The sequence below is a fragment of the Pholcus phalangioides genome, unplaced genomic scaffold (assembly GCF_987345545.1).
Source record: "Pholcus phalangioides strain wild (caught in Gottingen) unplaced genomic scaffold, Ppha-v1.0 ptg000011l_1, whole genome shotgun sequence".
Taxonomy (NCBI): Eukaryota; Metazoa; Arthropoda; class Arachnida; order Araneae; family Pholcidae; genus Pholcus; species Pholcus phalangioides.
Window position 1 is genome coordinate 14,230,326 of NW_028301604.1, and position 26,762 is coordinate 14,257,087.

A 26,762-nucleotide genomic window follows, 5' to 3' on the forward strand; every position below is an offset into this window, starting at 1 on the left:
TTTCATTTCTCGATTCATCTTTTCCAAGATATGAAAAGGCATTGCACATAAATTTTGATTGCACATTCACCAACATCCAAAATTTAATACCAAATTTATCGGGTTTGTTGGGCATATACTGGGTGAATATGCATCATGCTTTTGAAGGGAACAGTTGCTCATTCACGCAGAGATTTTCACCAGGTATAAACAACTTTGGCAATTTGTAATAAATTTATACCATATTTCTGAGCATATGGCAAATTCGCCTGTTTTCAGTCGATCGGACTTCATTGTTTTTAGGTAGAACTTCAACTACTTCATTCTCTCCCTAAATTGGTTCTGTGACATTGTTTGCGAGAAGAAAGGCAGTCCCCAAACATTCTTGCATAAGAAATCATAGTCTATGGAATTACATCCATATGCTCCTCTGGCATACAAAATCGCCAGAAAGGCATCAAGTTCTTCAAGAGAGACATGCCAGTCAGTTTCAGTGCGAGATGCTTTTGCTTCTGTGCATTTTTTTATATAGCAAATTATAGATTCGTTGATGAAAAGCTGCCAAGCACTGCTGACATTCTGATTGACATGCCGTTTGGCATATGTGGCTGGACCAGATGCTTCTTTCAAAATATTCGGTTGCGGTTCTCGTGCCCCGGGCGCTGGACCAGAGGGGGCGCAAATTTCATTCTCAAACCTCTCCTTCAACATTACAAGGGGGTGCTAAAATGTGCACTTGCCCCGGGTGACCAAACATCTAGTTGCGGCCCTGCCCGAGGGGTCGTCAAAATGTGCACTTGCCCGGTGACCAAGCATCAAGTTGCAGCCCTGGATCTGATTAAACAATTACAGAAAAAATATGGAATCCATCCAATGAAGTTTTAAGATGATCCTTCTGGTCAAATTGACCAGCCATGGCGCTTATAGGTAGAATTAAAAATATCTCGGTCAATTTCGATTTTTGACAAATAACATTTGGATAGTATAATGCTCAACTAATTTCAGGAAAATTCATAAAATTTTAAAATTCTAGAAAAAGAGGTTCATCATGAAAAAGGAGCAAGAACTTTAAAAATGGTCAAAATGACCGGCCTGGCGCTTCTAGTGTTAAGCTATAAAATAATAAATTACACAAAAGTTTGTTTCTATTAAAATGTTTATAGATTAAAAATATTATAGTAGTTTTAAAATATTTATAGATTAATATGGGAATTGTGTTAATTATATTAATAAACATTTTATTTTAATTATTAGAAGTTTGAATGATTTTTCAGAAATTTTATAGTTTTTAATGTAAATGCCATTAAAACCAAGGAAAAAAAAGGTTTTTTTAATTATTACCAACCCTTGTAATAATAGCTCATCAGTGACTGAGTTTTCATGTTTGGCTTTTCCTTCCAGAAAAGAATAGAATCATTCGGCGTGCCACGTCTTGGCATCACCAAGTCTCTTGTCATGCTTGGAGGACCGCATACTGCAGTAAATCAAATGAAACCTATTAAAGTTGATGCATTAGGATGAATGAAAAAGTATACCTGCTGGTGCAGCAGAATTAGAACAATAAAGGAAAGATGGAACACATTTTTTCCCCACAATGTTTGAGGATATCATACCAGTGGATATTGTCCATGAGGAAGGAATTTGGTTGGTCTGTGAACCATTTATCACCTGCTGCAATAAAATCTGCTTCAAAATAAAATCATTGTTATTTCTTAGAGATTGTTTAACTCTAAGAAATATTTATTTATATATCTTGGACAGATTTGGAATATCGCTAGTCATATCCTCAGAGGTTTACAGAATAAACAACATCATATGCAAAACAAATGAATTTGTTTAATAGTCAGCACTTATCAAGCCCGATGTGAAACCATACCCTCACCGTGTACTAAAGCTGCTGGAAATCACAGGCTGGAACAACTGCGCAAAGTATGACATCAATATTACCATTATAGCCAATAGCGCTGTTACCTATGTCATTTTTTTAACGATTAGATGTCACTTTGAACAGAAAACTGGTTTTGCCACTATAAGATGGAGACAATGAGTCTGCTCGGTATATTCCAGGTACCTTACCTGGCACTGATATATGTGATGCCACATTATCAGGTTTCATTTTATCAATTCTTGCACATCACATTCTATCAACTTTCTGAAGTTAGTGCTGGTATTTGGTTGAAAAACAGATAAGCCAAGTGACTCCATTTTGAATGAAAATTTGAGTGTGAAATTAATATATTTTAAATTTTCATAAGCTAAGGTTCAACCAAAGTGTCAGACAGTACAGGTGAATGAAAAAAATGAATTCATTAAGACATGACAAGACTGACATAAGCATTTTATAACACAACATTTTATAACATAATGTTCACATTTTAATTAATCATCTTACTACTGCATTGATTCTGTAGAAAAAATTTTAAGTCATTCAACTTACAGGTACCCAGTGCCCATCCAGATCTTTAGGATCTGATGCCTGGAAAAAAAAAATTAATTAAAATACATATCTTTTATTTTGTACATCATAAAATTCATTTGAACATATACAAGCATCTCTCACTTTACACAATTAATTGGTTCAGCAAATTTGTTGGGCAAGACTAAATTTCGTAAAGCAAGTTGAATTTAATATGGAAAAGATAAGGATAAGGGGTTGGTTTTCTTTAGAAGGATTAAAAAAATGAACCCAACAGAAAGGAACTTTTTTTGATGAATTAAATATTCAAACTTATGAATAAATCTCATGAATTTAGGCAATATTAATGAATCAAATTAATACATTTTCTGTGTCTTCACTACTTCCGATTGATTCTAGTGAGTGTGGCTGTTTTTGTTCCTGAAGAGCCTTGTACAATAGGCTCTTTTTAATCAAAAAGTCGAGATTTGGCTGACAAGCAGCATTTTTCATCTCCTTGTAAAAACTTTAGTAGCAAAGCCAGAGACATATATTTCTTGTAAATATAAAAATTCTAGTTTCACTAGAACCACTTTTTTCAATGAAATTTCTCATGGCATTGTCAATGTGTTACCAAAGGTTGTTTATCAGTGAGATCTGGTGAGTTATATCCAAGAATTTAATTTGTCTCCGCTACATCATCAAATCCACCATATATTTTGTCGTCAAAGGATTTAACTTCAATTTGTAAGCCCATTTACAGGATCAAAGATTACTCCAAGGTAAATTTTACAGGTTGGAATTCTTAAAATCAACTTTTAAAAATTGTGTTATAGCGAAATCATGTAAAGCGAGGGATACCTGTAGTCAAATCTTGAAAAAGTAAAAACTATTTTTATAAAAGAGAGTCCTCAGTTTTCCAAAATTAAATTCCACCCCATTATTCAAATGGAACAGAATATTTTTGTCAAAAAAACTACATTGACCTTCAAACTGCTCAATCATCTATGAGCGGCCAATGCAATATTACAAAAATTAAATTGAATAAAACAAATGATGTGACTTATTAAAAGCTATATACTGCAGTTCAGAGAGATATAATGATTCCTCAAAATTAATATGTTTTAAACTTATTTTCATGAACTAAAAAAATAATAAAACTGAAAAACAAATATGGGATTTTCAGCACAATTGGTGGGTTAAAAAAACCTGGGGAATTCACAACTGAAACACAATTGCATCCCACATACTAGTTACTTACTAGGAATCATAGCTTTTACACAAACACAATTTTATCTAAAATAATTTTATGTTGTCAGAAATTCATTTAATTTCTATAAAATCTGCTCATGCTATTAGTTCTCCCCAGCAAAAACATCATTGAGAACAATACCACTACAAGCTGAATTTTACAGCTGAGTGCATATATATTGTCCTATGCACGCTCCCCCCTCCAAGGTGAGAATATAGTATTATTTTGCAGTGAAAAATATAACCAACCCCCCCCCCCTCTTTTGAAAGAAAAAAAAATGAAGCATATCCACTTCCAGAGAAAATCCAACATGCGTATATACAATGTGCATAGCTTGCAGTAACTTGAACATAGCTTGCACTTCAATTTCCTGTCAAACTGTTGATTATAGAGGCATACTTCCAATTACAAAAAGTATCGAAATAATGCGTGGACCTCAGATACGCCACTGATATCAAGGGGTTGTATAGTTGTTAAAATTAAAAAAATTGACTTTTTATATGACCAACCCGTGGCTCAAAAACCCAGTTAGAAAGTTGCCTCCCTGTCTCTCCTGGCAATAGTTGACAATTAGTGCAATATTTGAATGTAAAAGTAGTTTAAAACAAAGTAATCGCTTAAACTAACAGCATGGGTGCCAATTCACAGACGTGAAAAATCTGTAGTTTATCACGTCATGTCACACAAATAAAAGGGGAAAAACAAGGGTTTTTTTTTGGAAGGGTGACCATATATAGCCTAAATCCCATTTTCCCAGGATGCATTTTTCATGTATTTTTCACTGCCCTGATTTTTTTAGCAATAATTCGCCACTTTGCTTGCTTTTGGCATCATATTTGGCAAACAATTACTGATTTTCCACACTTCAAATCCTGATTCCCCATATTTTTCCTGAGAAAAATGTGGTTAGCCTGAAATTGCAAGGACTGAAAGAGTATTTTCTTTAGGGATTTTCCATTTAAGCAAAACACAATTTGAGGGCTTTCAGGGATTTTTCTATGAAGATACAAAAAACTGAAGAATCTGATTTCCGAGCAGAAGATTTTAATAAGGTTGAAAAATCAGAAGCATTGACACCTATGCAACAGGCAAAATCATTCTACACTTCATATGCTGTTTTTCCCCTCGTTTTCTGCATTTTCAAATTCAAATACGAATGCCAGGTCTTGGCAACCTATGACCCGCGAGTTACCGAGTGACCCATTTCATAATTTCATGTGACCCACTTGAGTTCCGAAAATAAAGTATAATTATATTCGGGTATATAAAGGTACACATTTTGGTTCATTTTGACCTGCAGCCAAAAAAGGTTGCAGACCCCTGATCTAGGCGAATATTGCACTAGGAATGCACTAAAAGTATGGAATTTTTTTCGTTGGGGTCAAGAGAGAGGGCAACAACGTTATAACTGGATTCTTGAGCACAGTGTGTTCAGTGTGTTCATTTAAAAAGTTATTTCTTAGTTTAATAGATATACAATTTCTTGCAATATGAATGATGCATTCGAGATCCACATGTTATTGTGATACTTTTTCTAATTGGAAGTATGCTTCTAGGATCAACAGTTCACCAGTAAATTGTGGCGTCAGTTGTTAGCTATGTATAATATTAATGTACACACCCTGTATAATATTAATATTGAGAGTTTGAGTCATTAGCAGGTTTGATGTGGTCTCATTTTCCAAAGAGCAACTTGTAAAGCTTAATACATCATTTTCCGAGAAGCACTAGCATCTCAAACATGTGTTGCTGACCATTTTCTGAGAATCAGAATTTGGGAACGGAAAATGGCAGATCTGAATAACCTGGTTTGAAGAACATAAAATCTGAAATTAGTTGGGAAACAGTGGGTTGCTATGCATTCTTCCATTGGATACTACTTTAACTTGATATCGTGATGTCTGATTCAGGATATCATTTTGTAATATGCAAATGAGTTTTCAAGTCTACAAAGTGTATCCTTTTTTTCTCCTCCCTGGCCTTTTTTTTGCCCACGTGTACATGTCTGGAGCTGAATGAGAAATGCAGGGTTCATACAAAATTTTCAAAATGAAAAGTAAGGAGTTTTTAAGGACTTTTTAAGGAGTTTCAAGCAGTTTTTAAGGAGTCATGGCAAACTTCATAACTTACAAGTTTTACAGCAAAAAAAGGGCGGGGCACATATGCAAATTTATTTTTAATTTGCACACAAACTTTCCCTCTTCTCAAAAATATAGATGTAGAAGTGGTTCAAAAATTACAAATTTTGATTTGTTACCCAGCATCATAAGAATTCATAAAATAATCAATCCACATACATGCTTTCTGTCGTCACCAAAGTGTTCTAAAACCTTCAAGTATTAGTCAAAAATATAACTCATAACAGCATCACATAAATTATAAAAATTCTAAAAGTGATATTCATTCCCCCTCCAATTATTCAAAATAAAAACCACAGCCGACAAAGATTTTTCTTACAAAATTATTTATATTTGCAGCAACTCTAGGCACACACACACACTTCCAGCACAACTTCCTAGATAGTAAATTGCCCATAGATGGTAATAGACCTGAGTTGTGCTTGGTTTGAAAGAAAGCAAGCCCCCCCCCCCGGAAATCACTCACTCAAACAATCTGGGAATGTGCCGCGGGCCGCTCAATTGAAGTAAGAATTTGCCACGAGCCACTTGAGGCAGGCCACATTTAGGCCATGTGTTGAGCACATGTATGCTTTAAAATAAGGGGCTGTTCAAGTATTACGACAGCAAATTTTCAGCAATTTTTGACTCTCCCCTCTTGTCAGAAAAAGTCAGCAAAACTCTCACCCTCCCCCTGTCAGCTCTCTGCCCCCTTCCTCCTAATGCTTATTGGTGGAATCTGAGTCTGAATTGGGGGCTTCCCCCCAGATGATCAAAAATTTATTTTTTTAATCCACAAAATATTTTTTAAAAGAATTTTTTAAAAATATTTTTTACAATTTCGAAACAAAATATCTTTATATGTTATTATAAACAATTTTTGTTAATTTCAATGCTATTTGAAGGCTAAGAACCCAAAATTGCTCAAGAAATTCATTGCGACCCTACCTCTCTAAGCCCTTGGTAAGCCTTGACCCGCGGTAAACATTCGGCCTGTGCGGACCAAATGTGGCCCTGGCGTTATGATGTGGCCTGTCCCTAAATCTATTTTTGTAACAATGAACCAAGTGACACATTTACAGATCGCTTAAGTGACTCGTGGCACAATTCCAGACCATTTAAGCGATCTGCGGCACATTAAGTGATCCCTTGAGTGACATGTGACAAAGTTTTAGAGCATTGGTCCTGCCACCAGTGCGGTTCTACATCACTCAAGTTATTCGCGGCACATTCCCAGATTACTTAAGTGATCTGCGGCATAATCACGGATCACTTATATGACTCGCGGCACAGCTCCAGAGCATTTGGGTCCGCTAAGTATTTGAAGATCACTAGAGTGGCTCTGTAGGGGACTCAATAGGGAGAATGTTAGTTCAGGTGCCCACAAACTAGTGAAAAGTTTTACTCGTTTTTCGCGCACCGAGTAAGACGGCATTAAGAATATTTCATATTTTTTATAAAGGGTGGTTGATGACGTAAGAACCATACACCCCCCCCCCCATGTCATCAAGTCAGCAAATCAAAAATCCCCCATCCATGCTGACGTAATACTTGAATGACCCCTAACATAAAGATACCTGAAAGTTATTTTCTGAAGGTTAAAAAAAGTGGGTTCAGCTATAGCGGCTGATCGGCTCCCCCCCACCTGTAAAACCAGACGTTGCTAGGGCTGTCACTTTTAAAAGCCGGGTTTTACTAGCAGGTTTTCTATGCCGCGCGCAACGTGAATCACCCACCACGACACGCCGTCTATTCATCAATATGAAAAGCAGTACGACTGTTTTCCTACAGAGCGCAATACGGCTCATGACAGCGCTTTACGTCGGGCGTGATTGGCAGACTGCTTCTGGAGGAGTTAAGCATCATGTGCCACGCGTTTCAGCGATCTTCCCTTCATTTTCGTGTTGTCTCTCTTCCCTTTAAACCGGAGTATGCAGCCGATAGAGTATATGACGCCAGGGTCATATACTATATAGCCGTCCTGAGCCGATGCGCCACACTTGGAAAACGCAAATGCGTAACGTCATTATGTAACTCATTTCTTTTCAGCAGCGAGTTGTAATGTGAATAAAATACGTCAAAAAAAACTGCAGAAAGCAATGACATTTCCCGGTTTCTCGGAATTTTCGTAGTGAGATATTGGCTGGAAGCAAATGGGAAGGAGGGATAAAATAGGAATAGTAGGAGAGAATTGCAGTAAAAAAAAAGACGATTGCGGCGAAAGTAGGAAAATAGGAAAGCTGCGAGGTTTGCACTCAGTATACTGCGTAATATAGGAGGTTCGAGACATCGTTTCGCCGCATTAGTAAAAACTTAAAAAAACTTTCTCACCACTGGGCATGGGGGAATTTTCGGCTACTGGTTCTGCGGAGTGATGTCGTTCGTTACGGACCATTGATTTCCAACGCTGACCAATTTGTGACATAGGCAGGAAAACATGTCAAAACTAGCGATTCGGTAAAAAATCGTATTTTTAGAAGCAAAAGCGTATAATCGTATTAATTTACTAAATACGACAAAATCGTAATGCACAACCATTGGATGTTCCAATCCCATCCCCTGCTTTCACATTTCCTATTACAAAGGGAGAGAGCATTTTTTTTTCTCTGTTCTTCCTCTTTATATTCCCGGGAAGCTTCCTCTTATTTTTCTAGGCAATGCTTGCTATTAATCACTATGGGGAATGCCTATTCTAAGAAAGATCATCCCTTCAGAGAAAAAAAAAAAAAAGACTTTTTCACGGGTGGCTGCAAAAAGTAAGGAGTTATAAGGGCCCTTCCAGAAGGAAATGAAAAGTTAGGAGTATTTAAGGAGTTTGTAAGGATGTGCGAACCCTGAAATGAAGTATTTGGAATGAGAATTGAAGTGTTTGTTTAGCTTCATTTTTGATTATGACGTTTGACGTGAGCAGACGTATATTTTTCGTTCTATAGAAGAGTTGATCCACTTTGTCCAAGAATATTGAGAAGACACCAACGAATAAGGCAAATACACAAAAAATAATAAAAGTCCTTATTATTATTTTTTGTGTATTTGCCTTATTCGTTGGTGTCTTCTCAATATTTTTCGTTCTGCTGAGCAATTGAGAGTTAAGGTTTGGTATTCAATCCAAGCGGGATCCTTGGTCAGCAAGAGAGTTTATCCTCTGTAGACGACAACCCATAGCATGTATAAATGCAGGAGTTTTCGTAATATACTTTATTTGCCTTTTTCGTTGAATTTTTCTGATAGATAGTCATATCTAAACCTGAGAGAATGATAAAAGAAGACCTGATAACCAACTAACTGTAGGTAACTTTTATCCACCGTTGCAGAGACACTTTAATGCAATTTTACCTTCAAAGAGGTGGTTGCATTAGAATTATTACTGTGGGGAACCTAACTTGAGCACATTTAAGTACATTTCATGCATTTATTTATGTGTTCAGGTGCTGCCATCTATTTTATAGTTCTCGGGACGATTCTTATCAATATTTTTGTTTTTCACATAATAAATTCACTATTGGGGGGGGGGGGGTGCTGTGAAAAATCAGGGACTCTCCAAAGATCCTAGTCTTGGTTCCCAGTTGTGGTATGGGGGAGGATGAGTGATGAGAACCTGGGTGTATCTAGTTCTCAAGCTCAATTATAGGGAAGATTTTGTTTTTATTCGAGCCTACAGTGTGTAAAAATCACCAATAATAACTACACACAATTGAATAATTTTCACTTAATTTTAATAAATTTTCAAGTCTGTGGACTATCTATCCTATCTCCGCAGACCATAGGTTGAGAAACTCTGCTTTAACACTGAGTGGTCCCCTGGGAGAGGACCCGGTTGAGTCACGAGATTATTTATATATATATATATCTTATTTATGCATAATGTCATGATATTCTATGTTGAAATATATATATTGAAATGTATTAGTACCTTGTCTCACGAGTGGATATACCCGCAGGCTTCCATTCTGTCATCATAATAATTCCATGATTTCAAATTATCATAACCATGTATACAATGTGGGGAGAGTGATCAACTTCCTCCATCTTGTTGAGACTGTTGCCACCAAAACGTGATAGTGTTCAAAATAAATCAACCCATGTGTCTGTATGCAAATCCACTGAGTGATGTCATCAATTTCTACGTGTGCTGAATGCCAGCTATACGTCAATTGGTCAAAGAATAAACCTGTTCACTTTCACTATAAATAGTCTGGCAACTACATCATAATCCTTCTTTGTTCATCCAGCTTTGCTAGGGAGTGGCTTCAAGTGTTGAGCAGGGGGGCTCTTCATGATAATCTACTAACGTGTTATGATGTTGTGTTAGTTGTTAACATGTGACTAATTTTTCTCTGTGCTTCAAACTACTCTGGCTGGTCTGGGTAGTCATAGATTACTATTGATGATTTTTCTCGTTTAGTTCTTCAAGGAGTTCATGTATTTCTAATTGGACAAAGTGTTTGATGTTAGCAATACTTATCGTAATGTGATTTACGTCCACATATCGGTGGTATGATGTTCCACAATTCTCAATGGAGCTCACAATGAACAGTGATGGCCATCATCTCTCTCATAAGACAAAATCATCTTCTGGGTGTCGACTTCCCGTGTACTAACTTCTGATGTCTTGGTGAGCTACGTCTTGGATGTGCTGATTTGAGAATTGCGATCTTCCCGCTAATAGCGTGTGCCAAGTCATCGATGTGCAGACTCTTGAATAGTGACCTTTCCGCTAATAGCATGTGCTTCATCATTGATGTGCTGATTCACGAAGGGTGATCACGAACTTCCGTCGTTAAAATTGAATTGCTCCACAGCTAATTGTCTGATTCCCCAGAGAAGTCATCTTGATCTTCTTAGTTTGTGTGGATTGTTGTCCACACAAATGGGATCTATTCATATCTTATACATTGAGACCATGGCTAATTTTTTAATTAACAAATTGTAACGTAATTCAATGGTGAATTGTACAATAAACATCTTAATCTGGAAATTCCCAATGTTTTTTTGAGTTGCCTGAGACTTATATAATGGATGAAAGAATCACGGGACGTAACTGAAACTATTTTGCTACAAATTAGTGGACCTGCTAACTGTGCGTAACACTTATCCATTGTCGCAGAGACACTTTACTGCAATTTTACCTTCAAAGAGATGGTCAGATTAGAATTATTACAGTGGAACCTAACTTCAGCACATTTAAGCGCATTTCATGCATTTATTTATATATTCAGGTGCTGCCATCCAGCTAAAGATGAAATAGGCAATAAATGCACATTCCTACATGTGCAATTTGAATGTTGTAAGGCAGGGATATTCAAGGTTTTTTGCTTCGCGAGAACCATTTATGTCTAGCACCACAGGAAGAGCACCTAGAAATTATCACCCCTCTAATAAAATCACATTACCTGTTCCAAAATTTAAATGAAAAACAGTCTATTTCTGAAACCCAAAATTTCATATCAAAAAAAGAAAAATAGTTTTACTTCCTTTAATTATTTATTATTATGGTTGTGTATGCACACAAATCATAACATTTCAAATGTTTTTTTATACAGGGTATTATGTTCAACTCTGAGTCATATGAAGAATAAAATTCATTTAGCAAAACAAAAACTGAAATCTATTGTGCAGAATAAGTTGGTTATACTCAAAAAACATGTGATGTGGGAAAAAAAATGTTGCTAACTTTCCTCAAAGGAAAAGCGGATTTTGAAAACTGAATTTTGCTAAGGGAAACCTTTGATCATTTTTGTCGCACCATGGTCATATTCTGCACACGAGGGCTAATTTAGACCAGGACCTACAATTTATTGACGATTCCGAACAGCAGCTTTTTTTATTCTCACAGAGAGGTTGGTGCACTAACCCCTTGATATGGGACTCCCTGAGGTAGCAATCATTTTCTGTAATCATGTCACTGTTTCTGTTGCACCCACGTCAGGAAAGTTTCCGACAAAACGAACTGGGTATCAAACTTGCGACGCCTCTAAACATCATTTGGTACTTTAGGCGAGTATCTTATCGACCTGGGCCACTGCACTCTGAGGGATAATCATCATTCTTTTTTTTCTTTCAATTTTTTTTTTTTTTTTACCCATGGCCGACAGTGGAGAATAAGCAGGATCGACCTTTGGAGGGGGCACAAAACTTTTGGGTGGGGAGATACAAGGAAAGTTTTCAACCAACGTTCAAAAATCATTTAAATCAACTAGTAACCAGAGTATTTGATACAGAAATTGAATAAAATAGCATGTAAAAGGTATTTTTTCCGATATCTTAATTTTTGTAAATAAAAAACATTTGTTTGCTTTTTGTAATTATTTTGGTCGACTTGAGGGAGAGGGGCACGACCCTTCTATCTACATTTCTTGCGCATGACTCTGGTTGACAGGATCTTCACGAATATTCAATTTTTTTACTCCGATTGAGACCTTAAAGTAAAAATACCTTTTATTTCTGAAGAGTTCTTTTCCAGTGAGAACCGTATCAGGGCCGTAACTAGGCTGGGGCAACCCGAGCACTGCTCCAGGGCCCAGAGCAAAGTGGGGGCTCTCACGAAAAATGTACACTTATTTTGCATAATTTTTCCTTTTAGGGGGCCCCAAGAAAATTTCTGGCCCAGGGCCTTAAGAAGGTACGCTACGGCCCTGCTTGACATTGAATTTCTCCCAGAATGTCAATGATGTCTATTTTAATGTTGCTGGTAGCAATTCTCATACATGCTTCTAAATGCTCATTACTCAGTCTTGATCTCGTCTTGTTCTTTAAATTGTTCATCACAGAAAAAGCACATTCGCAGGAATAAGTTGTACCAAACATTGCTAATCATTTTAATAAAAAGCTTGTTGCATCGTAGGAAATTTCTTAAAATCTTCCAAACCCCAGAAATCTGCCTAACTTTCATTTTCGAATGCACTGCAAGGTTTCCATGACATCTGGGACATTCTTCAACTGGCTGCATTACACTTCCACATGAATTAAACAGTGAAAACAAACAAAATTGGGAACATACGAATCTGCATTAAGGCAGGCAATTTAAAAATAGGCAATTTTTTTATTCCTCACATCGATAGTGCCCCATCAATAGCCACAGAGACAAGTTTCTTCAGTTATATTTGGTTTAACATTAAGAAGTGCATAAGACCATTACACATGTCCTTTCCAGTTGTAGTGCCAGTTAATGGAATAAGTGTTAGAAATAATTCCTCTATATGTCCATGCAGCATACAAAAACCATGACTTGCGCAACTGATGTATAATTGGTGGACTCGTCTACACCTAAAGAAAAATATGCACATGTTTTCAATCAATTTCTCCAGCATTGATTTCTTGATGGAAGATGCAATGGCATCAAATATCGTCTTGCAACAGTAATATCACTAAGAGGGATATTCTTAGCAGTATTAACCATGGTTTTGCGATACTTTTCCAGATAAGATCTGTAAGGGTGTCAACAGCAGAAACTGCAATTTTTGATCATTTCTCTGTTCGTAAAAGGTAATCCATAATGGGCAATTGTTTTGGCAACTTTTGATCAAAATCTCAGTGGATAACTTGTTGGTATCAATAGCAGCACTTTCACTGAAGCATTTTTATTGTCGCAAAAAATTTGATTTCAATTCTTGAAGTTTCAAGAATCTTGCATCGAACTTTTCCGGATATTCCATTGCAAAAGTCCCATGGTGAGTCATATAGTGTCTTTTACCATTTGCTCTTCGAAAACCAGCCAACCAAACATAGCATATAAGGCACTGAACTCCTATTGTATCCACATTTTGGGCAACGAAATAGTCTTTCAAATTTCTTTGAAAACTAAGATTCCCATTTTTTGGTGACATACTGGAATCTCGATCTATTTTTAGATGATGTTGCTGGGTGAGACAGCTCATTCTCAGCAACTGATTTCCCGATAATAAATTTATCCATGTATATCTAAGCTACATCGACCAAGTACTAACTCCAAAGGCCAAATGAAAAAGACTGGACAGGGAAAACAAGCTTCCGTTTCATTCTCATAAACTGTTGGCTAGTTCCCCCCTGCAATACAAGCGATGTACACCGTGGGAAACACAACTTTACACCACGATTTGTATTAAGAAGTCAGCAAACAAGGTCTTTCTGCAAAGGACAAATACAAAAAAAAAAGAACAGCAAAGATAACCAAATGGTGAGGAAGAGGAGATAACAGTTGCTAATTCTTTACTAAATGCTTTACAGAAATGAAAAAAAAAACTAATTTAAAAAAAATGAAAAAATTGCCAGGATCCGCATATGTTCTAAGACCCAGCAGTTCCTAGCCTTTGTGACTTATGACCAATATGGATGGTGGGAGAAGCATCCCTCTCGTCAATAGCTCTAGTACAAATGATGATGGTACGCTAAATGCATATCCTGTTTCTCTGTGATTTTTACGACCCACCATAAACCCTACTGTTATCGAATATTGAAAAATTTCTGACAATTTGTGTGTTAAAAAAAAATATGCGGCTCGGACACTTTCATCTGTTGCCCACACTGGCCATTAGGTCTTTCTGGTTCTGAGTTTCAATACCCCTCAGGATATTTCCACTGTAGTGCCAGTGATGACTGTCAATGTGTGTAATGAAAAGCAGATAACGGGGAGTAAACAGGACCAAGAATTTTTTGCCTCTTTATCCTGCGGCCTCGCATGCACATTTTACGTGAATATAATTTCAAGAAATAGTATTGTAAATGATTAAGTGTATGTTTAATTGTAATTTTAAATAATTGTTTTGTTTAGTTGTAATTATTGATTGTAATTTTTTTCCCTCTTCATTATCTTATTGAGAGCTTCAGTATGCTCGCAAGCACAAAATTGGGCACAAGCACTGAGCACTCTTGATGGTGCTTGCGAGTACCAGGTTGAAGATGCCTGTTGTAAAGTCTGTTACTTGGCAAGATTTATTGAAGAATAGATTAGTTCACATTAGCAACTCAAAGCTAGGAAATCACAGAAAACCAACTTTAGCTGACCAACAACAGTGCATATACATTGAGAATCCTGTATGACAATAACACTCTACTGATAATCACTCATATAATGATATCACTCACCAGTCACACTTCCCATAGTGTTAATATAATAATGATAAAAATACCGGGTGTTTCATGCAGGACCCCTAACTTTGAAAATAAATACCTTGGAAACTGTGATAGATAGAAGCATGAAACCAGTGGTATGTTTATTAAAAAACCGTAAGAATCTGATACAGAATCCTCAAAATTTTAGCCACCAATTGCGCTTATAAATGGTGCTGCAGGCGGCATTACAGATCCTTATAAAGAGAGCTCAGACAACGAGAATGACCAGTCATAGAAAATTTCGCCATTGAAACGTGATCGGTATTAGCGTATAGTGAAAGAAATTCCGGAAGTGATTTATTACATGGAGGAACACATGTTTATTGTGCTGGAGTACCACTGATTAAATCACAGCCCCACTTCCACAGAAGAAGTTTTCAAACGCGATTTCAAGTCGCAAAAGGCCCAGATTGGAAAACAATTTGTGAGCTATTCAAAAATTTTCAACAGACAGGAAACGTGGCAGATGCGTTAGTCGGAAATGTGGGTTCCACCCACTCCGTCGTTACACCTGAAAATGCAATGACACTTGCTGCAGTTACTGAGCGTCATCAGAATAAATCTGTCGGTAGACTTGCAGCTGAATCCAGAATCAGGCCATCTAGCATGTACAGAATCCTGCAGAAGACATTACACATGTTTCCGTACAAGATTCAATGCCGGCACGACATACCAGTTCGAGCTGAACGACAACGAGAGGATTTCGCTAACAAGATGCTCAACATGATTGATGGTTCTGGTTTCGATGTCGCCTGAATAAGGTTTACAGACGAGGCACATTTTCACCTGGATGGTGTCATTAACAGACACAACTGGCGATTTTGGGGTACCGAAAACCCGTATTTGTCTCACGCACGACCACTCCATTGCCCAGAACTTACCGTTTGGGCTGCAATGTCCTACAAAGGCATCATTAGGCTCTTTTTCGTGCGAGAAACGGTGACGACTGACTGGTATATTGCGCTTTTGAAACAATTTGTCGCTACTCAACATTGGACAATCGACCAGCCCTGGTGTGGTTCATGCAAGATGGGGCTCGCCCACACCTTACACAAGCTGGTTTTGACTTTCTGGACGAATAATTCGATGATAGAGTTATTGCGTTGAACTATTAGACAGTTAAGGGAAAAGGCATAGACTGGCGTCCGTATTCACCCGATCTCACCCCCCTGCCACTACTTTCTGTGGGGCACACTGAAGGACATTGTTTACCACAACAATCCTTTAACACTCAACGAGCTGGAGGAGGCTATTTGTCAAGCTTGTGTGTTGATTTTTGGTGACACACTAGAGTCACTGACAATTTTTCTTTGTTTGGGACAAGTGTGTTGTGGGAAAGGTGCACATTTTGAATTGCTTTTGATGTGAATGCAACGAGGCCTGCTTGCATTACCCACTATGTACAACCTACCTAAGGTAATGGCACCCACAGCACCATCTATCGGCGCAATTTGTAACTAAAAATTTATGGTTTCTTTTCAGATTCTCACGTTTTTTAATGAACATACCACTGGTTTCATGCTTCTATCTATCACAGTTTCCGAGTTATTTATTTTCAGTTAAGGGTCCTTCGTGAAACACCCGGTATATGAAGATACTTCTTAACTAGAAGTAGGTCTGTAACAGGTCCAACTTGACCAGTAACTTCATTAAGCAGCAACTGTTTGCAACATGCACATGAAAAAAGTTGGTTAGTAATATAATAATTTGATTACAAAACTTACATCTCTTTTTCTTTTTGCTGGAGGACCTAGAAATAGGACAAAAAAAAAAAAAAAAAAAAAAAATTCAGGGAAAGAATTCTAAAATAAAGACTATGACAACAATGCTAATTTCATAATTCTAAACATAATGCAATGGAATTGTACAAGCGTTGCATTTTATTAAGCTGTACTCATTTTTAGCTAGCAATTCTCTCCGGTTAGATGGAACAACACTATTTTTTCAGAGATGGTGTGTAGGGTAATATGGAATACTATAAGTATTATCTTAGTTGGGCAAGAATATCTCTTCAAGATGGAAAGTTCAGTAAGATAGAAAAGGAAAGGTCTATATATAGAAATAATGTGTGCCCTCTGTTTTTTCTGGGCCAACCTTGACTGTTTTGGGGCAGGATAGGAAGATTGCATTTATGACTCTTGTAAACAGACTAAGACACTACCACATCAACTACAAAATCAAAAGGTGAAGATTTTATTTTTCATTGTTATCGACTCATTAAATCTTGTTTTTGATCAACTAAAATTAGTTTATTTCATTTGGAATCTACTATTCCATATTACCCAATAAAAATGATTTTTTTTAATGCCTTTTTTCTTTAGTAATATTTATTTTTAAATATGATACACTTGTCAATGCAAAGACAAGAAACCATATTTTATATAAATCCAGGTTTCAAGTTTTTACCACATTTCCAATTGGAATAATAAAAAAATAATAAATGTATTCCATATTACCTAAATGTACTATATATTAGAAAACATTTTCTCCAGAAGAGAAGAAAATATTTGGGAAACACAAAACTGCTCATGTCATAGGCAACAGTATCCCTAAGATTATCCAAAACTGAAGTGTTATGATAATGGAAATTTTCTCGATTTCATAGATTGCACAAAATCAAGCAATTAGGCGAATCTAAGAATTTGATCCAGCCCAAGAAGCAATTTTGAAAAATACATCATTATTTGGCAGTATAAGACATACAGTTAAATTTAATTGTGTGGTCGAAGAAATCGAATAATAGAATTTCATTACTGATTTCATAAAATGACGCCTATGCAGAAAGTACCTGAGTTTCAAACAAACAAGTTAAAAATTTTATTAGTATTTTCCATTGATATTAACTCTATAATGCCCAGATCGCCCGAAGTCGGCCGAGTAGGTTAATGCCCATAACCGCCTCAAGTCGGCCCAGCTAGGGGGTATGGGTATGTTTTGGTGGGATTTTGTCACCAACGGGGAATAAGATGAAAGCTCTTGTCAGAGGCGGGAATGGAAAAGACAACTGCAACGCCCTATCAATGGGATTTTAAAAGCTGATGTACTAGAATGTTCCTTGAGAATGGACTAAGGGTACTCAATGCATTTTACAAAGAGATAATACTGTGAGGAAAGGGGGGTGTTTTCAGTATATATAGACAAATTATCTCCCGAAAATCCATTGAAATGAAAGGGTGAATGTCAATGCAAAGGGTGGCATGAATAGAAACTCATGGAGAAAGGGTGGGGAGAGGGAAAGTGGCCGAAATTTGGACAAGTCCACTTCAAACACAAAAAAACTTGGTATTTTCACGACCCTCCAAGGTTTTCTATCTGGGCGTTAAAGAGTTAAGCTCACGAGAAAGTAATTTATCTTTTATATGCCTAATCAAAGTATTCATTTGGTAAAATATGACACATGAGCCACCCATGCTGCATATTTTTTTACAGTTTGGCAATTTGACATCCATTTAGCTACATCACAATTTCAACTAAGCAAACAAAGACGCCTGAATGTTGTTTTACTCATTTATAATAGCACAGTTGTCACACTACTGAATATTGGAAAGCATTTGAATTTGTCATTCTGCTATTTTTTTCCCATCATTGCTTTTCTCCCTGCCTAATTATGCATTCAGACTAAAAATGTGGAAATACATGGGAACCATGATAACCAAAATAAATATCCCAAAAGTCATTGTTCTACCTGAAAAACCATTGTTGTCAAAAAAGTCTGATGATTTCAAACATCTTTTAACTTTCACAAAAGTTTTAAATTCACTTATCTTTTAAGTCAGGTTTTGCTGGGCATATATGTGAAAATTTGTCTTAATTGATCAAACGATTCTTGAAAAATTTAAGAATTGCGTAAAACTTTACATATTTCAGCTAATCTTTATATATATATATATATATATATGCATGTAAAGTATATATAAAAGGTCTATACATATCCAGACCTTCATAACAAAATATATTATGAAAACTGTTTATTAAGTAAAAGAATTTCAGAAAAACAATTATTAAAAAAGAAACCAAAGAATCAAAGGTATAAATTAATGAAATAAATTCATAATTCAAACAAAAAAGTTTTTAAGAGATACTCAAATAAAATACCTAAAAGAGAGACTGATTGCCAAGAAGTTTTTTTTTTTAATCAATAAAGCTATATTATTTTTATTTTTATGGGCATCTTTTTATCAGCCACCTCGTTGGGCATTTTGCCTGTTGTGGCGTTGTATTTGTATTTGTATTTATTTGTATTTGTATATAATGCTTTATTAATGATCTTGTAAGGGGCAGTGATACTTCAAACTTCTTTAGTTATATGAACTCCAAAAATAAATACAACTCTGATGCAAAATCTGGACTTGCATAAGTCCTGTGAAGTCACCACTTTTTTTTTATTAATATTGTGTGTGTGTGTGTGTGTACAAAGGATATGTACAGATGTGATCAAAGGGTTTCCAAAGTGTCACTGCAAATTGCTCTTAATTAAGATTTCAATTAATTGTTGTGCATCACCTTCAAAGTGATCATTCAAGTCCCAAATTTATGCCTTTTCAGCTGTTGTTTCAGTACAGAAGATACACAGTCACTAATGATCAAATTAGGCCAATAGGGAAGAGCATTGGGAATGCTTCAGTATTATTTCTTCCAAGAAGCTGTTGCATTTCGACAAGAGGTGTGCACAGGTACATTGTGTTGGGAAGGAATCTAGGCATTCTTGCCTTACCCACTCCGATAAGCAATCTGGTGAATGTTTATATTGTTTGTGAAGATTGCGTAGATTTATCAAAACTTACATCTACAATTTCAACAATGTTTCACATGCTTTTCTCTTGTTTCTATAGGTACATTTTTGAAGTTCAATATTTTTAAGAATTGGCTTTGGAGGACCTCCTCCCCTCAGAATTAAAGTGTTAGCTGTCTTTTAAGAGGATTTTTAGATGCTTTTAAATAAGCATGTAACTCAAAAATTTTATTTCCCCAGAGCAGGTCACCAAAAGTTATCAACATTTCAAGTGTTTTAGCTATATTTTTTCCAAGATTTATCCAAAACTTCCCAATGTGTGAGCGTAAGCAAAAAATTTCCATTCATTTTAAAAGTTAGAAGAAAGATAGGTCTGGTCTACATGAACAGAGAGAAAAAACAAAAAAAAAATTGGGACGTGGTAGTCCGATCTATAAAATACTCGCCTAAAGTACCAAAGGATGTTTAGAGGTGTCGCGAGTTCGATATCCGGTTCATCCTTGTCAGAAAAATTTCCTGACACAGGGGTACAACAAAAACGGCAATTTTACAGCAGCAAAAAATTGCTACCGCAGGGAGTCCCCCATGGAGAGGTTAGCGCACCAACGACTCGATGAGTATAAAAAAATAAGCCTGCCGTTCGGAACCGGCGATAAATTGTAGGTCCCGGTCTAATTAGCCCTCGTGTGCAAAAAATGACCGTGGTGCGACAAAAAGGATCAAAGGATCAAGGAAAAAAATTGTCAATTTGTTACTCCATATATCCCTATAAAACTCAGCTGCATGACTCAAGGTTATAGGCCAACTTTGCCTAGTGGCATGTCCTATAACTTGACCCCCCTTTTCAGAGAAAGAAGTCTGGGAACTTTTTGATTGTGTCTTAGATATGTTCAAATTATCAAAAATTTTCAAAAATTACATCATCAAAGTGATCACACAATAGAATGAAATTTATATTGTACATCCATGAATGTCAATTATGTACAAGTAATTATGGTAAACACCAAAAATGTTATTTTCACAAAAATATGAAATGAAGTGTTTATATTATGCAATCAAAGCAATCAGACTGTTATCATACCTTGGCTATAATCTCACCAAGTGACAGTCCCAGTGGATTTCTATAGAGAATAATAAAGCAAAGTTTAAGAACTTTGCTTTTAATATGCCAACAAAAATGCCACACCATCGGATATGCAACAATATATTTCAGTATTTTTGCTTTCTTGGTGTTTTTCAAAGAAATTCTTTAAATTTGAACTTAACATATACATGATTAAAATTAAAATTAACATATCCATTTGAAGCCTTTTCTATCGATAACTATAATGATGATGAAATCCTGAATTCGTTATACGATTGTCGATAACTGTTCATTTTCCATCCATTGTACATTGACAGACCTTATGGAAGTCATTGATCCCAATAAACATGTTTTTTCTTTTTCTTGGTGTACAAGAATGTCTTTAGAAATCTGCAACTATGTTTAATTCAAGCATTTATAATTTCTTTAAACTTTGTTTCTTGTTTTAATGGGGACTTTTGTAATTAATTTCAGAGACTACTTGAAGGAATATGTTAGGACAGTGGTTCCAAAACAATGGGGCACCATGACCAACTGCTGAGGGTGCATGATGAAATCAAAACAGGCACTTAACCCTGTTTATAGGTCTCTCATTCAAATGCTTTTGCAGTTTTGGAGTATAGTTTCTGTCCAGCTTTTTATCCCTATATATTTTAATGTAAAAATATTTCATTTATACGATGAACCATTTCAATTATCTAACGTTTTCACTGTGATTTAAAATCCAAATCTTTCATAATTGACATCATTTCTATCTACCATGTATCCTGCATTCTGCAAAATGACAAGGATGAGCAGCATATCGGGAAACCCTGTTTCTTCCGACATGCCAAAAAATAGAGCCATTTTTTTCTTTTTAATCTGTATAATAACTATCTTTAATAGGTGATTTAAAATTCAGCACTTGTTAATATAGCTAACTTTCTCCATAAAACTTAACATTGAAAGGGCTTCGTAGAATAGCATTTGCAAAATGAATGCAATCATATCTAGTAACAATTGAACTCTTCAGAAATTTTGAAACAATTTTTTAATATGATCAGAAATAATTTGTGTACCTGACATACAATCACTTTCTAGCTATGATGGAGAATAAGTAGTGTAGAAGTGGACATGGATGTATGATTGAGTCCAGAGTGAATGCTGATTCGAAACTTAGTGAATTTAATGGAAATACTAGTGGCATGTCTAAGTACTTGAGTATACTACAGGAACGTGTTTAAAAACTTGCCAAAATAAAAACACCAATCAGAAAAAATGATGACAGATAGAGAAGTGAAATAATCAGGAAACAATGCTCCATCCAGCCTTTGGATACTAATCAAAATACGAGGCAAAAATTTCCAGAACTGGAAAGACAATTAGCTAAACTCTTATCCACTTTCTTTGACAAACAAACAAAAAAAAAGTTTTTTTTATCAACTAGAGTAAATATGAAAGTTTGTGCAACATGGCTGATGGGAAGACATAGAAGCCTAATGATGATTTCAATCCTTCGAATAGATGGATGGCTGGAACAGTTTTTTCTCATAACTTGAACTGTTACCAAGTGCTAGACACAAAAAATAAAAAAAATTGCAAAGGAGTTTTGTTCAAAACTGACAATGGTTATATCCAAGAAATGGAAACAAAATACACATTTATTTTCTCAGAATGTGGCAGAGTTGGGTTTTTACTGATAAAAACCAGGCACTTACTGGTAAAAACCTGATATAATTAGCCTTTATGTACTGGTAATAATTAATACATAGTTTTTAATTTATTTATAAAGGTTAATATTTATTTAATCAATAATTTATAATTATTAGTGTATTTTATAATATATGCATACAGTTCACAAAATCACAAAAAAGTAGCCTAAATATAATTTTTCCCCCTGAAAAATATCATATTGGTTTATTATTAGCCAAAACGTTTAATTCTTACCAAATTTCCCATTCTTGGGGTACATGGGTACATTCTGATGGTATATCTTTAAAGGGTATAAGATGATATAAGTTTTTTCAAAAAATCTCATAAAAGTGACCTGAATATAAATTTTCTTATATATTAAATATCTTAGTTGCTCAAGGTAATATACAGTACTGAAATTTCTCATTCTTATTGCATTTTCTAACTTTGCGCAACATTCTGATGTTCTATCTTAAGCAAATCCATGAATGAGGATTGCATCACATATGTGGTGGTGGTGTATTATCTCACAGGCTTTTTTCCCTTCACAAAGAAGCAGCAACAGTAGTGACTTCATTGTCACGCTAAGGGCAGGTGGTCTTATAATCCAAAATGACACCAGCTGCAACTAAAGGATAATGTCGAGTGTGTTAGTAGTTACATTAGCTCACAGACATTTTCATTCCCTAGGAACCCACATCTCATACTGTATATCACCACCAGGCTTAATTAATGTTGAATGTTTTTACCTATGTTCAGCATTACCTTCAGTTAATTAAGGTTCTACTGTACAGTAGCAAAAGCCTGAAATTAGCTAGTTCGCGAAGTGGCTGGTGATCCTTGTCCAAATACTTTTCAGTAAGAAATTTTTTGGAATATATGTACTGGGTGACCATTTGGTTAGGATGTACAGTAGTAAGTGATTTATGAAAAAAAATCAGTTGTGTGCAGCATGATTATAATTATAAAATTCTGATTCCAAAACACGAATAAGAACTACTGGTCAGGATGGCTTGAAAATTTACATGGATTGCAACGAGTAGATAAATTTTGTAAATAATGGCAGAAACATTGTTTCCCTCCCCCCCTCTGAAGATGGTAAAAACCATAGTAAATACCAGTAAAAACCATAAACGGTAAGTAAATATCGCGCCAACTCCGGAAGGTGGTATATAAGTAGGATTTAATGAAGATAAAGTTATTAAATTGAATGATATCAAAAGTTGATATTAAAATGCAGTTTTATCAGAATCACCATAAACCACCAACTATTTCTAATCAAAAGAATGGTGCCCCTCAACTTTTTTGGCTTGCTGGATTATGCACTGGAATACAGTAATTGGGAATTATGTATTAGTTTATTTTCCAAAATGTAAGAAACCCATACAACATTTCAACTCAGATATTTTCAGAACTTTAAAATATGCTTACCTCGCATGGTCTCTCCAGGTTGTAATCTCTGTGGTACAGTTCCTGGATATTGGAAATATGTATCACCAACAGGAAGTAATTCGGCCCCAGGAAATGGACTTAAACATTCCTATTATAAGATGTACAATAAGCTAAATAATTCAAGCAAAGTAAATGAAATGCAACATTGAAAGATATTGAGGTTCTAATGTTAAATTTTTAACTGCAGTTCTAATAAAAGACACAAAGTATCCAAACATGAATTATAATGAGGTGCAGTGCAAGGAAGGAACTACTTCATTGTATCTGCAAATTAAACACATTTTCCCATGCTTTAATCCAGCGTTTAACCTACCGTTTGCGACGATAGCATGGTGGTCTGGTGGTAGACTTGATAATTTGATTCCAACTGAATGAAAAATAATTCAATTGTTGTAATTTATATTACTAATATCCATATGGGTTTAAATAAAAATTGTAATACTTAGGTTCACCATACCTCATCAAGGAAAATATAGGAAATTATGATTCTAAATATACAGGATGCTAGTGATTGTAGCCAAAAGATGTAATTTCTGACAAATTTGCTAATTACTGCAAAAATGGATGAAACATGGAGAAATAAAGGGATGCTGCAAATCACAGCAAACAAATATTTGAGAAAAAAACATTCAAATAAAATTACCATATTTCATTGAGAAAAATAAGAGGAACATTTCCAATCTTTTAAGTACTGTAAAATATTGGACCTCTCTTGTTGACAAACATTTCCGTACTCGGTTCACAATGTTCTAATCAGATTACAGCATTTGCAATGATCTCTGTATGTGTGAAGCTGCTTTCTCAATGAACTTCTCATAATAGAGTAAAATGCAAAGGTATTAAAAAGCCCCCATCATTCCATTTCTTGCTCAGTTTCTCTCAGTTGGCGTCCAGATTCACAATTTATACACCTGGAAAATTTTCTCAGGGGATTTATGGAAAAAGCCCCCATCATTCCATTTCTTGCTCAGTTTCTCTCAGTTGGCGTCCAGATTCACAATTTATACACCTGGAAAATTTTCTCAGGGGATTTATGGAATGTACTGTACATTAAAAAGTATGGTAATTCTCTCTCTTGATTCACATCAGACAGTTCTCTCTCACTCCTCACAAAATCTTAGTTTAAAAAAAATGATTTTAGCTTTAGGGGGGGAGATCCTGTTTTAGAAAAACTCGAAAAAAAGTCACGATTGGATATTTCGCAACCAGTTATGTGGGAAATAAAAATGGAGCTGTCCCTTTCTCATAGTCCTGTTTAACTAAACGTTCTAAACTTTAACTAAACAGGATGTTTGGTCATCGTATTTGCTTTCAGATTTCTTTTGAATATATTTATCAATCTGATATTTCATCAGAAACCCAGAATCCCAATGTGATCACATTAAGTGCCATGCACTGTTATTGTTTTTGCATAATTGGTTCTTACCTGGCCAAGACCATCACCTGCTGGGGTTGTATAGCTCATTGGATATGTCATATCTCTTGATTTATCTGAAGAAAAATAAAAGACAAAACAATCAAGCCAATCAGTTTTTCCCCCATTTTTTTTAGTTATATACTTTCATAATCTTAAAAAAAAATTGCACACCCTAGTCATTTCAAGTATGATGACAAACGCCGGGGAAAGTGTTACAATCTACATAATGGAATCCTATGGTTTAGCGAGTTGGGGTGGGGGAGACATTGGGGAAAAATGTATTTCACAGAAGCACTATAACATGTCAACAACTCAAATTTACTGAAAGGGAAAATTATTTTCACTCACCTCACAGTATACTTCCCCCGGTAAGAACTCAAGTTTTTCAACAACCAGTGTTCCAGGGAGACTCAGTGTATTGTGATCTCAAAAAATTTTCTTACATTTCCTAAAGGCAGATTCCACAATAAGCTCTGCAACTGAGCGAGAGGCTAGTTCTGTCATTTTCCATGATAACTGCATCTGCAATCTGAATATATAAGACTGACGATAGGTTCAGTGACTTGGTTGATCAAGAAAAGCCTTGAACATGATAAACACTGTGAGTATGCAGATGATGGCTGTCACAGGCAAGAGCAGATTTAATGCAATGTGTGTGTGTGTGTGTGTGTGGGGGGGGGGTAACTTATTATGTAGGTTTAGTAGATTTTATATATGGGGACAGACAAATTTTTCCGATACTATTTGGCTCTTCGAAGGGGCTTTCTCCCCCGCCCAGTTTGCACCTGGTTGCAGTATGTTTAGAAGACAACCACCAGCTGCTGCCGTAAGCTTGATGAACCAGCACGGCGATATTTGCTTGAGACTATTTTCCCTTATTTTAAAACACTGCGATGAGGTAAGGCCTGAAGGTGTGCAGACCATCTTGCACACATTACCTTGAAATCCTCTATGAGCATATGCGCAGTGACAGTCAGCCATATTAGAAAGGAAAAGTAAATAAATTTTATCTATCATTTTATTCTCTATGTATTCACTTTCTATGTTTGAAATATCAGTCATTGAATACCGTATTTTCCTGCGTATAATGCTCTGTGGCATAAAATCCACAAATGTGAATTCTATTACTTTGAGAAAGAATGCGTTTATATAATCTTCAGCAGTGAAATCCACCTATGCAAGTTTCATTTCAGTGGTAATGAAATCTTAAAGGATGGAAAAGGGTTGTTGGTAATTCTTTCATAAAAAAATATTGATTTTTCTACTCTTATCTATACATCTTATATAAATTAAAAAAATTATTTTTTACAAATATTTATTTTCATTTCAACCTCTCAGAAAAGAAGCTGCAGATAATACACGTGGTATGTAATTTACATCAACAAATTCAGATTTTTTTAATAAAAAATATGGTAGTAAAAAAAGAGTAGGCCTACATTAATTTTAAAAATTAAAGATATCCTGCTGATGAAGTTTCCTATTATTAACTGTACAAAGATATTTTGCCTATCTACAAAACAAATGTTAGAATTCTTATCTAGATGTCACAATTCTCGATACTTGGGAAGATTCA

The 26,762-nt window shown here is 35.6% G+C and overlaps 1 protein-coding gene across 6 annotated transcripts in view; it reads right to left on the reverse strand.

Moving 5' to 3' along the window:
- Positions 1–26,762, reverse strand: part of LOC149080092 (transcription factor 12-like) — a 165,408-nt gene that overhangs the window by 135,973 nt on the left and 2,673 nt on the right. For all 6 annotated transcript variants that reach the window (XM_089239081.1, XM_089239080.1, XM_089239083.1 and 3 more), the window contains exons 2-5: positions 25,199–25,263; positions 23,752–23,860; positions 16,558–16,583; positions 2,417–2,455 (exon numbers count right to left, since the gene is read on the reverse strand). In XM_089239081.1, the coding sequence (XP_089095207.1) occupies positions 2,417–2,455; positions 16,558–16,583; positions 23,752–23,860; positions 25,199–25,263 (239 nt within the window). The remainder of the gene's footprint in view (positions 1–2,416; positions 2,456–16,557; positions 16,584–23,751; positions 23,861–25,198; positions 25,264–26,762) is intronic.